Source organism: Littorina saxatilis, linkage group LG11 (assembly GCF_037325665.1).
Source record: "Littorina saxatilis isolate snail1 linkage group LG11, US_GU_Lsax_2.0, whole genome shotgun sequence".
Taxonomy (NCBI): domain Eukaryota; kingdom Metazoa; phylum Mollusca; class Gastropoda; order Littorinimorpha; family Littorinidae; genus Littorina; species Littorina saxatilis.
The window spans coordinates 16,398,307-16,414,695 of record NC_090255.1 but is presented as its reverse complement, the minus strand read 5'-3'; the positions used below and the strand labels follow the sequence as shown (position 1 = coordinate 16,414,695).

Sequence of the window (16,389 nt, the reverse complement as noted above, 5' to 3'; positions counted from 1 at the left end):
ACTGGCCTTCTTTGAGAAGCCATAACAGTTCAAAAGGGCTTAGAGATAAGCTCTAACTTGCTCAGTCCTGTTTGAGTGGAGTTCGCCTCCAAAGGTGTTTAACACGGTTACATTCGTCGACAAGGATGGGACTCGATATGGTCAGGAATGGCATTATGGCCACTGAATCATTTTCGTGCTGTTCCCATTCCACGAATCTGGGAGGGACCTAAGCTTGGCGGGTCCATTGTTCGGACCCGGCGAAGCCGGCGTACGGCTCTAAGTACTTCTTCCCGGCGAAGCCGGCTACCCGGCGAAGCGGGTATTCATTCTAGTACTGTATATATGCGTCTTTTGTTCACAAGAAATAATCACACATCTTTCTTCTCACACAATTTATTTAATCACCACAATCACTCATGACCAGCATCATTGACAGACACAACCGTCAGACTATCGCTTCACTCCTTACAAAAATAACCGTGAAGAATTTTAAGTTTGTGTTACTTGGTGTTTGTTGAACAGTTCAACAAGAAAAGGAGCGAACACCACTTTTACAACTGGATTCCGCAAATCCTTGTTTCATCGAACGAAAAGTCTTGCATACTTCATGAGATTCATCAACATAACACCTGAATTGTGTACATAATTAACATTCTGTAGCATTGTGGGGGAAATTTCAGGATAATCATGATTTACATTCAATAAAAACAGATCATGAAGATTTTTTCCTTCAAGATTTGGCATCAAGTGTCCAAGATAGCCTTCTCTATATTCAAAATGTCTCTCCGGTGTATATAATATAATTTTCCCCCATTTCAAAAACAAAGAAAACTACACCATAGTTAAAGGGTATGACACACATAACAGCTTTCAGGGTTTTGTTTGTTCTTTTTGGTAAGTTCAATGACAACTTTTACTTCCAAGGAATGCAAATGCAGAGTAACACTTACTGCTAAAACAACCACCGAATATTATGACATTTCAAAAGTAAACAGGGGTACAACAAGGTATATAATCGAACACAAAGAGAACATTTTTCCACCCAAGTCATTGTAGGAAGTGCATAGTCTGTACTGAGCTGTCCTGTCCTCAACAAATCAGTGATAAATACTGGTTGCAGTTATTCGCTTCAAACAGAATGAGCGGTCGACATAATGGGAAGAACAAGAACTTGTCATTTCTACTTGGCACGACACACAGTTCTCCTTCGTCCAATTCTCTAACGAATGCTGAAGTGAGGTTTCTTAAACCTCATTTAACAATACAAACGATGAAGCTCAGTTTCTCAATGTATTTTTTCTCCTTGACAGCTTTCAAAAAAATCACCGGTCGTCCAATCGTAGCTTGAACTACCGTTTATTTCGCGCCTAGACACCTACAAGCTTGAACAAGAAGCTCAGCCACAAGCAAACAAAATTATGCTTGCAAATTGTCGCTGCAAATGCACTACTCTCGCGGCAGATTATGCTTTACCCTTAGGGCCATTAAGACAGTAACCAACGGAAAGAGTCTGCACATATCAGTCAACTATTTCTGCAGACAAAGCTTTTCTGTGTTGCAAGCGTTTGACTGTGACAAACTGGCACTGTCCTATCACACAGAGTTATCATACTCCAGACTCTAGGGGGGAGGGGGGTTGTATAGTATTATGAGCTGCCTAGGTTACAGAGACCTTGAGAAAAAAGATGCCTCCAAATACAGTGAAACAAAAAATCAGGTCTACAAAATCAAAATCCTGGCATCAAAACCACACAACGCCGCCGCCAAAATTCTGCCGACTTAGCTCCTTCTGAGAGAGTTTCAACGTTCAGAGTTCATAACGGCGACACCGGAGCTGACGCCGTGCCTAGGATAGCAGAGTGGTGCTGAGATTGAGGTGGAGGTGGAGGACGGGGGTAGCATGACTGGCGACGCGAGACTATGGCCAGGTGTCATTAAGCTTTCCACTGTGCCTCGAAATTGTCACCGATGGCGTCCAAGAAATCCATGGTGTACAAGTAATGCTCGGGTTTCACACTGCAAATATATACAAGGTAAGATTTGTAAATGTGGATACATTTTCCACCAACCTGAGTTTTATAAAAGCTGGAGAGAAAAAAATCAATGAACCACAGTTGATATACAAGTCATAAAAGAAAGGGGGAAAAAAAAAGATACTGACCTACCTAGCTACCAACCTCACTTAAGTTCTGCAATTAATATCTCTGGAGTTGCTAAACTTTACAGTCATTCCAACTCACATCTCTTCTTGCATAAAAACCCAACTTGCTCCCACCTCTCTTTCTCTCGTGTTGTTCTGACTGCTATCCACATTCATCACCTAACAACCAGTGAACCCCACTTCTTTTCTTGTGGAGCTTCCTCCTTAGCCTCTATACCGCCAGCCTAGAAAATGCGGGGCTGGTTTGGTCATTAAATACACCATTTTCTTCCTTTTCTTTCTTCCAAACTACGCTTGAATAAAACGGGCCTTGCCATGGTGCCTACATATGCACATCAGTATGAATGTGACCACTCACTTTTTCAAGCCGTAGATGCAGCCAGCCAGGTCCTTGGTCATCTTGCCACTGACCACTGTGTCCACACACGCCTTCTCCATCGTTTGGGCAAACCTGTCCATAGATCATCATCATCATCATCATCATCAATCATCATCATCATCAATCATCAATTATCAATCATCATCAATCAAACCATCAATCAATCAATCAATATCATCATCATCATCATCATCATCATCATCATCATCATCATCATGCCTCTGTGTCCGCACATGCCTTCTCCATCGTTTGGGAAACCTGTGAATCATCAAATTCGGATCGCTTCCTCCTAGTGGAAAGCTAGCAGCAACAGAGTCGCGCTACCCAGGTGTATGCGTCTAATCAGCCACCTGCACTTGTGGCAGAATGACTAAGGTCTTTCTTTGGTGTTTAACGCCGTTTTCAACCACGAAGGTTATATCGCGACGGGGGGGGGGGGGGGGGGGGGGGGGGTTGGGTGAGAGATGGGATATAGCCACTTGTTAATTGTTTCTTGTTCACAAAAGCACTAATCAAAAAATTGCTCCAGGGGCTTGCAACGTAGTACAATATATGACCTTACTGGGAGAATGCAAGTTTCCAGTACAAAGGACTTGACATTTCTTACATACTGCTTGACTAAAATCTTTACAAACATTGACTATATTCTATACAAGAAACACTTAAAGGTAAAAGGAGAAACAGAATCCGTTAGTCGCCTCTTACGACATGCTTGGGAGCATCAGGTAAATTCTTCCCCCTAACCCGCGGGGGGTAATGACCAAGGTCTTTTACGTGCCACAGTGGTGACACGGGGGCGGAACATGGATACCGTCTCTCAGTCTGCACATAAAGTTGACCCGTGTCCGGCCCGGCCCGGATTCAAACCTGCGAACATAGGATCACAAGTCCAATGCTCTACCAGCTGAGCTACCGGGCCTACACATCAACAGCATACAGCAGAGGGGGTGGGGGTGGGACCGACCTCTGCAGCTCTTTGTTGCCGTCCAGTTTGCCGCGGTGCTCCAGACCCCTCGTCCAGGCGAAGATGCTGGCAATGGGATTGGTGCTGGTGGGGTTGCCCTGGCAACATGCAAATCAATCCAGTAAAGAGGTGTCTTGTCTTCACACTGTGTTCATTTTCATTCCTTTCATTGTAAAAGGCAAACTGCACTTGAATATATGTCAAATTGTGCCAAGAGACAAATTTCGATCTTTGTGCAATAATGAGAATTTTGCTTATCTTACCTTCTATCATATTTGCCTTGACGCTGCCTTGTACAGTCTATTATACAGTCCGTTTTATCCAAAACACTTAAATACTTGATCACTTTATTTTGGTCCCAAAAACCTGCCATATTGCCACAGCAATAATATATTTGAAGAAAAAAGATAATTTTTCATGAGCTGTAACATGATCAGATCAGAAAAACAGAAAGTTGCCTTGTACAGTCAGCAAACTGACTCGGTAACCTCAGTCACGACAGCCAGCCAACAGTCATTCAGTTGTCTCCCCTGGTCTTAATCATGCAATGGAACACCATGCAATTTCAACTTTGAAACCTTACTACACACAACTTGCAGGAACTGCTAGTGCCTGGCAACTGAGCAGTAACTGCCAGGACAATGAAAGCCACACAAGCACCTTCTGGTGTTCCCGGTAGTGGCGTGTGACGGTGCCGTGAGCGGCTTCAGCCTCGATCGTCTTGCCATCGGGGCACACCAACACACTGGTCATCAGACCCAGAGACCCGTAACCTGCACACAAATATATAAATCATTAGAACGCAGTGTTCATTCCCTCACACTCAGGTGGTTTTCTTTTTCTTTTGTGTTAACCAGTAGAAGCAGGTCACTGAGCTCCGTACAAGCCTACTTTGATGGCATTAATGATCAATGCAGAGTTCTTGATTCAGCACCGAACTTCATGGGAGGTGACCTCTTAGTAGGGCCTCGCATGACAGGTACAGTGTAACCCCTTTTAAGACTCCTTGGTTGAAGACTCACTCTCTTTTAAGACCCTGTTCTGAGACTATCTGTTCATAACCTCTCTAAATTTACTCTCCTTTTTAAGACCTGATTTTCTCAGATTTCTAGACGTTCCAATCCCTGTCTTTTAAGACCTGATTTTCTCAGATTGTCTGTAGAATTCTCTGTAAATTAACCCTCCTTTTAGAGACTGGACTTTCCACCGTAGCAGTGTATTTGCACCAACCTTGAGCGACGACATCAGACTGGACGTCACCGTCGTAGTTCTTGCAAGCCCACACGAAGCCGCCCGACGACTTGATGGCCTGGGCCACCATGTCGTCAATCAGACGGTGCTCGTACCAGATGCCCTGCTTCTCAAACTGGGGCTTGTACTGTCTGTAACACACACACACACACATGACGTTAATCAAATGGAGGGGAAACACGCAAAAAGGGGAAGGAACTCTAGGAACGGAAATGAATGAAAGGGGAGAGAAGTGGTTGGATGATGTCAAGGGCACAGGCAAACAGACTAAAAGTAATACACATTCATAAAAGGGGGGGGGGGGGGGGGGGGGGAAGAAAGAAGAAAAAAAAAGGGGGGGAAAACACACGCACGCACACACACACACACACAAAACCAAACACGAACACACACAGAAACACACACACACACATACACACACACAAATACAAAAATACACACACACGTACCGTAAAACCACAGTATGTTTGGGGAATACAAGTACATCACATTTTCGCATTCAAACCGTCAGGTGTGGATGTGCCCAGGGATAAAATGAAATTGGACTCTACTTGTTTTCTGTCTGTGGAGGTGCTGTACATTTGCCAGACACCTTTCACACATGCATCCAAGGAGGTGTGGTTGCTGCTGTTGAAATGTTGGGCAACAGACCTGCCAGATGTTCGGTGAAGCGGGTAGAGAGAGTTCTTTCGGTCTCACCAATGTAGAGTACTTTGGGGCATTTGAGACAGGATATGGCATAGATGAGGTTGCGGCTGGTGCAAGAGAATGTGCGTTTAATTTTGAAATCTTTTTTGGGGCCGGTCAGAGTGGTAGAATGGCAAATGTGGGGGCAGGTGTGGCAACGATACATAAAAAAATGTTGGACAACGATTTCAGTAAATTAACAAATGAAACACAGAAAAAGCACCATCACAACCACCAACAACAAAAAAGAAAACGTTGAAAGGTTGATCAAAAAGTCATGACAATGAGCTGCTTCCTGCATGTAAATATAGAACACGCACATCAAAAACGTTCTTACTTGTCGTAGATTTCCTGGAAGATGTCCTTGAAACGACCATCGTATCGCTTGAGGATGGTGTTCTTGGTGCTCATGTACAGCGGCCAGTTCTTCATCAGAGAGTACTGGAAGCTGGCGTGAGCAAAGCCGGTGATGGACTGAAGAGTTAAGCACAAATATTTCATCAGTTTATCCAAATCCTGAAGTCTTGCAAACATCTGAACTTGTAATCATGCAGTTAGCTGAACTTATAATCTTGCAGCTATTTGAATTTACTATCACGAAGCTATCTGAACTTCTAGTCACCGCCTATGTTAGTCATGTTCGTCCTGGAAGCACACCAGGAGAAAAAAAAAGAAGAGTAACTGTTGCTAGATAATGAAACAGCCACATCGCAAATCTCCGTTAAAATGTGTGAAACTAAAAAATAAAGTTTGCACCCTACATAAAGAATTCTAGGATCAACAGAATCTGGTTCTATTCGTGTTGTACTTGGACACAAAGTCACCACCTGATTTAAAACTTTTTGTCTCAAATCTTTCTACAGATACTGTCGTATTAAACAAGTCGACCATTACACAACCCTTTGCCAAAACAAGAAGAACAAACGCTCCATCAACTCCCCTTTCCAGACATAGAGTACAGGTGGCTGTAAAAAAAAAATTTTTAATTTTTTAATTTTACTTCATAATGCTGTTTTAATGCTCTAGCTCCAAAATCATTGGACAAAACCTGAACAATAATTCTTTCCATCTATGTCCGGTCTGCTAAATCCAAAAACTATCATGGTTGCTCAGGTGAGTCAACTCGCTGTGAGAATCTTTACCATGCGCCGATTCTGACCTCGTCTGTGTTGTACATGGCCATGCCGACACCGCCGGAGTTCTTAAATTCAAAGACCGTTGTCCTGTCCTCCTTGCCTCCCTGGGGTGTGAAGACAAGCTCCAGTTTACCGGGGCCCTCGATCACCCTGTCTGTTGCCTTGTACTGCAACACACCATCAACAACATCATGAGTGGATCCACAATCATAGTAATACAGCAGAACCCCTTCCCCTCTTTTCAGGCCTCAATCTGGAAAATCACCTCTTAAAAAGGAGGGAGTCTTCAAACTGGTGGGAATTTGCAGATGTTATAATAAGAAAGTCTGAAAAAACATGGTTTTTAGCAAAACATGGTTTTTAGTCTGCAGATTCTCTCAAAGTTGCAGTCAGACACACACTAGTGCACTTCCAAAGCAGAACGACGCCTACCTGGTCGCCAAAAGCGTGACGTCCAATGGTGATGGCTTGTGTCCAGCCCGGCACCAGACGAGGGATGTTATCGCAGAGGATTGGCTCGCGGAAAACAGTGCCGCCCAGGATGTTACGGATCGTTCCGTTGGGGCTCAGCCACATTTTCTTCAGCTTGAACTCTGAACGCAAGCACACAGACATGTTGCAATATGATGCCAGAAACCAAGGGAAGCAAGTGCTGAAATATTGACAACAGAAAGTGAGACTTTTGTCTCCTGGGGCCTGGGACAATAAGAAATATTGAAGCATTGAAAGAAATAATCGACTTGTAACAAATGTTTGCTTCTCAAATAAACATGCATAAAGAATGTGTCAATAGAAACATTCAGAGCTCTACAAGTCCTGCTGTGAATACAGTGCTTCAGGCCAAGGAATGACACTTGACTTCAGCTGCCCAACCACAGTCGCATGTATAAGAGAGAACTGCTGATGCACAAAAATATGGTTCCCCTTAAGTCAACGACGCAGAAATGTCATGTTCGAGCATAGGGGGCAAAGGCCCAGCAAAAGGAGAATATTTCAGTGATTTTTGACACCATTTGGATCTACTACATACAAGGGAATGAAGAAAACCAATCTATTCATCCTGACAAATTTTCATTTGACATAATTTGATCAAAACCCCGAAACTTTCAAAATAGAATTCCAGACGAGAAATTTCATCCCTGAAAATATCAACGAGAGAGAATTTGAATACCTTCCACTCTCTCCTCGTCGGGTGTGATGGTGGCACACTTGATGCCCACATTGTACTTCTTGATGGCTTCCGCGCTGTCGATGGTGACCTGGTCGTTCGTTTGGTCACGGTAAGGAAGGCCAAGGTCATAGTACTTGCAGTCAATGTCGATGTAGGGGAAGATCAACTGTCAACCAGAAAACATATTTCTTATAAAAGTTGATCTTGTGGAGCCAAAAGTGAGAGCTGGTTGCCGAGTGGGATCCAATCACGAACAAACTACTCCAGAGAGCACAAGAGTGACCTCACCCCCACCCCCACCGACAGCTGTTTGTTTTAAAGCCTCAGGAGTGGTGAAGACAGAAAGTTGTGATGTGCAAAGACAGATAAGATAACAAGATTTTATTCCACCATATAGCATAACAGCCATTGGTATTTGTCCTGGTGTGGAAACACTCATACATTCATACACTCCTTGCATCGTCAAAAGGCTAACAACAACAACAACAACAACAACACCAACAAGGACGCTTCAATCACGAGGAGCGATGATGCAATAGGTCGGCAACATTTAACGTGACCCTTTCCTCCTCCTCCCACACCCAGCTGAAGTTTAACAAAACATTTTAATTTCAGACTCCACTTACAATTCATACGCAATATCTCACTAAAGCATTCTTTACTCTGATGTATCTAATGCGGTCAACACGGTCTTTGTAATGAACGGAGATGAACACAGTTCAGGTAACCTACTTTCACCTGGAACTAAGAAGCCAAACAACGTAAACATTGTGTGCAGAAAGAAGACACCATGAAAGAAAACAGATGAAAAAACAAGGCAAAAATATAGATGAAATTCGTCTATCAGTAGTAAAGATAAAACAAGCACTACGTGACATCCGCATTTCACAACAGCACAGATACCTGCATAAAGTCAACTTTAGTAACAGTAGATAAACACTAAACACGTACACTGCGAGTCAATTTCACCGACAACAGATAACAGATAACAACAGGTTTATTATCTATACAGCATTGCTTAAAGGGACTAGAATCTCGATCAGTACATGCACTATCTGTAAAATGCTCAAAATGACTTTCTTTTTGAGACCTGGAGAAGTCCCAAGTAAAAACGGATGAGTTTTTGATGATAAAAACAGTTTCTGATGACTCATCAATTAGAAATAAGCAAAAGCTTGCAGGTAATTTTCACTGTGCATGGAAAACCCTAATGAATGAGATGAATACCGTGTACTTTATGACACAATGACTCAGAAAAACGTGTTTGTTTCTTTTCACAACTTGAATCACCGGAAAGGAATCTGTGAACATGCTCCCTTCAGGTGTAAAAACATAGGGTTTTGTGAAGCGGCAAAGAATAACCGTTATTTCTAATCTACTTATACTGACAGCCTACTTAACTGTTCTGGACTTCTGTCCTAACCTCCAGCTGGGCTAAAACAAGGTCAAAGCTTAATCCCCAGTGTCAACAAACTCTTGCAGGGACTTGATTCATGCCTGATCCCGCTCTGTGGAACCCGTCTACCTAGCCTGCAGTTCACAAAGCCAGTTCGGTTAAAACTCCCCTATCAGCACTTGTCACCGGCAAGGCACTGGCATTGCCACACCAATCACTGAAACCTTCATGTGTCAGGCTGGCTGCAAGTGACAAATTGAACTGTAGACGGCATGAAGTACTACAAAGACCAACATGGTCTCTGAGCACAGTTAAAATGAGTAGTACATATTTTGTGAAGAAATTCCAGAACTACCTATGCGCTCAAATGAATGCTCCTATGCTAAGAATGCATGGTACCTATATTTGTGTGTTTAAAACCACAAGGAAAAGGAAAAAACCTTGAAGGTGGATTGGACAGACACCAATGGGATGTTTTCAATGTACCAGTACCACTACACAGCAACATGTTATCCCCTTTTTCTTGAGACTTCAAATATTCCCATATACCATTCAATTGACGCCAAAATCACTAAGACCATAGACTTTCAACAAGTTCAATGTCAAGGTACTTAAACCTCCACCAATACAGTAAACAAGCGGTCTCCAACTTTTCCTTTCTACGCTATACTACAGCATAGTTTGAGTCACCGATTAAACATTTCGGTCAATGTGCAATCCACCAGCAGTCTAATTCCAACTACAGTTGTACAATGTACCAAATAAATCCCATTACGTGTGGTCCAGTGCTTAATCCAACACTGCAGATCTTAGCTGCCCTACATAAGCGGCAGTGACAATAAATATGTAGACCCAAGGCTATGGGAATGATCACGACTGCACTGCTGCATGTGTACATGCTAATCTCACCACTGTGCTGAACAGGCAATAATTGATAAACTTTCCTAATCTCAACTGCTGAACTGGCATATTCTACTTTTTTTTTTTGGGGGGGGGGGGGGGTGAGACTGGGCTTGTCAGTCTGCAGTAAGTTTTCTGTTATATCAGACATTAAACAAGAAGAGCAAACGCTCGATCGAGTCACTTTCGCAGTTCTGAATATTATATGAGGCATCAGATGGACAGGAAGAAATTGCTATTCACAACACAATGAGTCACGTTCACATAAAATTTGAGCCCGGTCACTTTTATAGTTTCCGAGAAAAGCCCAACGTTAAGTTGTGTGTTGCCGAACAGAAAAGGCTAGTTATCTCCCTTGTTTTTCTGATAACGTTCGTAAAAGGCTACAGATGTAAATACTTTGATGTAAAGAATAATCCTACAAAGTTTCAATCACATCCGATGAACTTTGTCAAAGATATAAAATGTCTAATTTTTCCTTTGACGCTGACCTGTGACCTTGAAAAAGGTCAAAGGTCAACAAAACCATCGTTAAAGTGTAGAGGTCATTGGAGGTCACAACTAAACAAAATATGAGCCCGATCGCTTTGATAGTTTCCGAGAAAAGTCCAACGTTAAGGTGGTGTCTACGGACGGCGGACGGACGGCCGGCCGGACAGACTAACACTGACCGATTACATAGAGTCACTTTTTCTCAAGTGACTCAAAAAATGCCCATAATACTGACCCGTTCCTTGATCTTTTCCCAGATGATTCTGGTCATCTCGTCACCGTCCAGTTCCACCACGGGGTTGTCCACCTTGACTCTCTTGGCCCCGGCATCTGAACACACAAACCAACATGTATAAATATTTTGATAAGCAACACAGTGGTACCTGTTATGTGAGCCGCTCTCCGAATAAAGGACATCTCCCAATGAAGGGCACCTGACACTGTCCCATGGTCTCTCATTTTTAGTAAAACTTGTCATGAGACTCCTCCGGCCGTTGACGGACACCTTTGGGATGCCCCTAGGCTACTTATCACAAGTACTGATGTACTCATGTCTGAAAATGTATCTCCATTTTAAGTCTACCTCCCTTTCAAGACTTTCTTTCTTTATTTGGTGTTTAACGTCGTTTTCAACCACGAAGGTTATATCGCGACGGGGAAAGGGGGGGGGGGGGGGACGGGGGAGAGATGGGATAGAGCCACTTGTCAATTGTTTCTTGTTCACAAAAGCACTAATCAAAAATTTGCTCCAGGGGCTTGTTGCAACGTAGTAAAATATATTACCTCACTGTGAGAATACAAGTTTCCAGTACAAAGGACTTAACATTTCTTACATACTGCTTGACTAAAATCTTTTCAAAAATTGACTATATTCTATACAAGAAACACTTAACAAGGGTAAAAGGAGAAACAGAATCCGTTATCGCCTCTTACGACATGCTGGGGAGCATCGGGTAAATTCTTCCCCCTAACCCGCGGGGGGTCCCTTTCAAGACCTGAATTTCTCAGATTTGTTTTAAGGTTTTGAAAAGGTTTTTAATACATTTATGGTAAGTGCAAAGGTACCAAAGTATTGTCATGTTAGCATGTGCCTGTGACACTGCCTATTATCAATACATCTCAAACTGGAACCAACTGAGTGCATGCAATTTGTTTGTATCTCTGGTGATAATGGCTTCTTTTCTGCTGGGTTTCATTTTCAGCTGGGGATGGGGATGGGGCCAGGCAGGTGTAAAAATAGCTTACATTATGGAAAGAATTAGGTCTAGGTAACACACTCCGTTTTCTTCTTTCCATTTCAGAATACAATACTAACCCAAAACAAACACCAACAATAACATCAACACCATCATCATAAAACACACTGTAAAAATAGCTGACTGTTTTTGAGACCTTACCCAGCACTGAGGAAGGAGATATAGGTCACCAACTACACTCAGAGAGGGGCGAAGGGGGGAAACATTTGTCAAAGTCAGGCACAAATAACTTTGCGCCCTCACAGAATGTCATAGCTGTATAGGTGAAAAATGTCCTTACAGTGACCTTGGCCCAATGCTGGTTTTCTGCACTGCACAGCTGAGTAAACCACAACCGCTGAAAAGCTTAGCACATTTATTAAATAACTACACTAACCATATTTGACCTTCCGCCAGTTAAGCTTGCAAAAACAGCACAGGGACTCTGGTTTCAAATAACACACCCTCAGTTTCACAAGTATTTTACCACCACGAGATTTTGTTGCGCCTCCTTACATACTATAGACATGAATATATTTAATGTACTTAAAATTGTTAAAATTTTGAACATGATTTGAAGACTTGAAAATGATCTGCAATTAAGCTATCTGATCATGAAATTTATCAAAGATTATTATTTATTAATGAACAGATGAAAAATGTACAATCCAAATGATGAGACAAGGCTAGGTATATTCTAACAATTAAACATTTCTTTCCCGAGTCTGAAATAAACTTGCACATCTAACGTGCTCTCAATGTGAACATTTCATCGCATTAATATCTGAGCTAGCTTAACTAAGATTTCCAGACTCAAAATGACATGACACATGCATCCTTCAAAATCAGACGAGGAAGAAAAAACAAATAGTGCGAAATCAATCACAGGATTTTATCACTGTGACAGTCTTTGCTCAAAAGGTGTGCAGTTAACTAGATCACACAGCTGTGCATGTTCCTATTTGTTACAACTGTTTGTGCTAAAAGCTACTTTGACAGCCGGCAACAAATGTTCTATTCACACACACCATGTAGACACAAATAAATGCGCACTATCTGCACAATTCTCAATCACTATTATACATGTCTGCATGTGCCAGCTTGCCATGCCAAATCAAAGGTTAGGTCTAGCCCTGAGGCATGACATAACTTGAAGACGTTAACACTAAATCACAATAAATCCTTCATTCCCTGTCTAGTGATTGCATGCCTTGTTATCACAGTCAAACCTTGGGGAATGATGCATACATCAAAGCTGTCCCGTACGCTGTTAATTTAAATAGGTCTCTACTCTCTCAGCTCCCCACATTCCCAGAGTATCCACAAACCTACGATACTATTTATTTCAAATCCAAAAACAAAGAGACTGGCAACGTTCCACCTTCACTATTTATTTCAGAAATCATACAGTTTCATTCTTACAAATATTGTGTTCATTTTGATGACAAAAGGCAATACATGTAGTTTCCTCCCTCCCCCACCCTATTATAAGGCAAGGAAGTTGGTTGTCATTGACATTGGCCAAACCTTAACTCATTTCAAACTTGTGAAAAGTTTTTGGTAGGATTGCTGAATGTTTTCATAGACACAGTGGGGTAATGCAAAGGACCGTCTAAGATTGCTGAGAATTGTCAAAACCTTTGAGGCCATTTCAGCACATTTGCAGAGGAAAATTAATCATAGCAACATTCCTAAAAGGCAGCTTGTCCTCAATTATTCAACTACAGTAAATGAGTAATACATGTAATGTGTAATCATCTGACAAGTGACATCCTTTAGCAAGACTATAATATTGACCCGTTTCATGATTTGACATTTTAATTTTTCTGTCTTTTTCTTAGTGAGTAAAGATTTAGTTTTTGTTGATATATATATCCCTTTAATTTATGTGCTATCTCTTGCACACGTAAATCAGTGCAGTAACACACGAAAGAGTGCCTTGCAATGTTATCTGGCGTTTAGTTTGCTACAGTACTACTACTGTTACACAGTAGTAGGGGTTTTCCCCTTATAGAACGAGAGTTATTTGCTTTGCTTCAAAGTTGGTCAGTTCGCTTATCATACACACGAGAGTTATTTGCTTTGCTTCAAAGTTGGTCAGTTCGCTTATCATACACAGTGTATGATAAGCGAACTGACCAACTTTGAAGCAAAGAAAATAACTCTCGTTCTATAAGGGGAAAACCCCTTATCACAGCAGCCTATCACAGTGAGTCTCTGGTCTAGTACTTCTGCTGTTATCAGCAAGGTCAGAGAAACCTACCTGTACAACAACATGAATTAACCTGACATTGCCAAGCTACAGACAGAGAAGCTCAGTCTAAAAACAATACACATTACCTTATTTGTATTTATCCCATAATATGACATTTGACACAGATCAAGACAATCATTGTACTCCAAAAAGGCGCTAGCGGTCAAATATCATATTTTGGCCAGGGGAGAGAATGGGCTGAAGGGTGATTAAAAGGGGAAGCCCTTGTAAATGAAAACTGTTGGAAATCCGTTTCAACAGATCAATATCATTTCATACTTCAACGGAACCCAGTCAATGAACAAACTGTGTACAGCGTAGTGGAACCTCAACTTTCAATACCCTCCCCCCGGATTTTTTTCCAAGACCTTAATTTTCCAGATTTTCTGCTTATAACCTCTGCAAAACTAAAAGTATCTCCATTTCAAGACTCTCTCCTTACCCAAGGACCTGATTTTCTTAGATAGTCTCTGGGTCTTAAAATTGAGGTTCCACTGTAGTGAAAGGGAGGCCAGGGACAGACCTATAGTTTCCCACTTTCAAGGTGACCAGAGTGACTCGCCAAGTTACTGAATGAATCCCCTCTCCCTCCTTTTCTCTACTGTCTTCCTAACACAACCAGCAACTCATCAGTCTGCCTCAATGACTCTGCAAAGGGCCAGGGAGGAAGAGAAGGCTGACCTGTCAGTGTAGTAGTAAGAGTGACATAAGCATATTTCAATGGGGGAGTAGTCAGTTGTAGTAGTAAGAGTGACATAAGCTTATTTGCTGCAGTAAGACCCACTGTGTAGAGCTGAAGTTATAGCCTGTGCTGGGAACAACAAAAAAAGGAGGGAAAAAGTTCAACTGCCCAGTCATTCATGACTGTAACAAGGTCATTGTCTGTTGAAAGCGGGTCACCGCAATGAGCAAGCAGTTCATCTCTGTTATCTCCTAAACATGCTTGGCAAGAAGGTCACAGGTGTTGTGCGGACACACCCCCAACACTCATGACTAAAACAAAAACATTCTGTTTTTACTCCTTCTCAATTACGCTTTCTAAATTCGTTTAAAAAAGTGACACAAAAACAGCAAAAATTTAGCCAAACATATGTCTGAATACATCAACTTACATGCATACAAGAACCATTTATTTCTCTCAACTTCTGAGATACCCCCCCCCCCCCCCCTCCCCAAACTGCAGCATGTTCAGCTACAGCCTCAAACCATAAATAACAAGTCTTCAACATCAACATGACGTTACCCTGCAAACGTTTCAAAACTTGTGGTTATGTTTATCTTCTAATAGAGAGGGGGTTTAAGTTCACCAGTAAGCATTTTAGCTAATATTTGGGGAAACTAAACATTCACCTTATACTCCTTTCTGTTTGACTCTGATAATCCTATCGCTGTTTTCTTAGCACACATGTATATTTACACAGATGGTTGTGACTGTACAGGGGGGGGGGGGGGGGTGTTACAGGGGTTCCGGATTTGGGCTCCTACCAGTCCCATGTAAGAAGTCAACAGTTGATGCCACACATTCAATTAATAATTTTCTGATGGTAAGTGATACGTTTACAAAGAAAGTGTGTATAATTAATCAAAAGTAGGGGTGAGTGAGGGGGGGGGGAGAGAGAGAAAGTAAACAGTACAGAAAGTACTGAACAATAAAATCAAAAGGGTGAAACTATAGGCCTATATATATACATGCAAATCTTTCTGCAGTACCTTCTCAATTTTAATTTTTATAGAGAGAAACATGGCAAACATGAATAACTCTGGGCACTTCAGTGCCTATGCACTGGCCTAATTCTTTTTGGTCATACTTCACATACTGACCACGTGTTTTGTCCAAAACAGTCCCCTTATCACGTGAAGAACTATTTACGGCTAGTCATTGTGGCCGCTGTTACTGTCAGCATCTGTCAGTCCATGAAATCCCTGCATTGGGTGTCCCGTGCCAGTGAGTGCACCCCTGTTATGGGTACCGCCTGTTATTGTGTCGTGTTCTTTGCTTCTTGCATTCAAGCACAAAATGTACCTTTGCTGAAATTCCAACCAAATACAACATGATACTAATGTTAAAAAGACAATGCAAATCAATGATTTCCTTATTCACATCTCCTGAATGTACATTTCGGTGTAATTCATGACCTTCACAGGGAACAAAGTGCAGACGAAAACCCGAACTACTCTTCACACATGACTTCCAAACAATGACAGATACACACTTCACAATAAACCTTGCGCAACTTACAGTTTCTTTGTTGCGAAGCACCGACAGCAGTTGGTGCCAGAAAAGTTTGGATATTGCTGCCGAATCGGCTAACAATCTTCGTAACTGTGGAGACTGTTCCTGCCATTTTTCTTCAAGCAGTCGACGCGGGCACCGGCAAACT

General features: G+C 42.0%; 1 protein-coding gene across 1 annotated transcript; it reads right to left on the bottom strand.

Moving 5' to 3' along the window:
* Positions 1 to 359: 359 nt before the first annotated feature.
* LOC138979865 (isocitrate dehydrogenase [NADP], mitochondrial-like) lies at positions 360 to 16,387 on the bottom strand. The gene is made up of 11 exons (XM_070352619.1): positions 16,248 to 16,387; positions 10,755 to 10,849; positions 7,732 to 7,897; positions 6,993 to 7,153; positions 6,584 to 6,727; positions 5,762 to 5,898; positions 4,717 to 4,868; positions 4,147 to 4,259; positions 3,487 to 3,584; positions 2,502 to 2,594; positions 360 to 1,998 (listed from the first exon to the last, which is right to left on the bottom strand). Exons 1-11 carry the CDS (start codon positions 16,351 to 16,353, stop codon positions 1,917 to 1,919), a joined length of 1,347 nt encoding a protein of 448 aa, XP_070208720.1. The 5' UTR covers positions 16,354 to 16,387; the 3' UTR covers positions 360 to 1,916.
* Between the last annotated feature and the right edge of the window lie 2 nt (positions 16,388 to 16,389).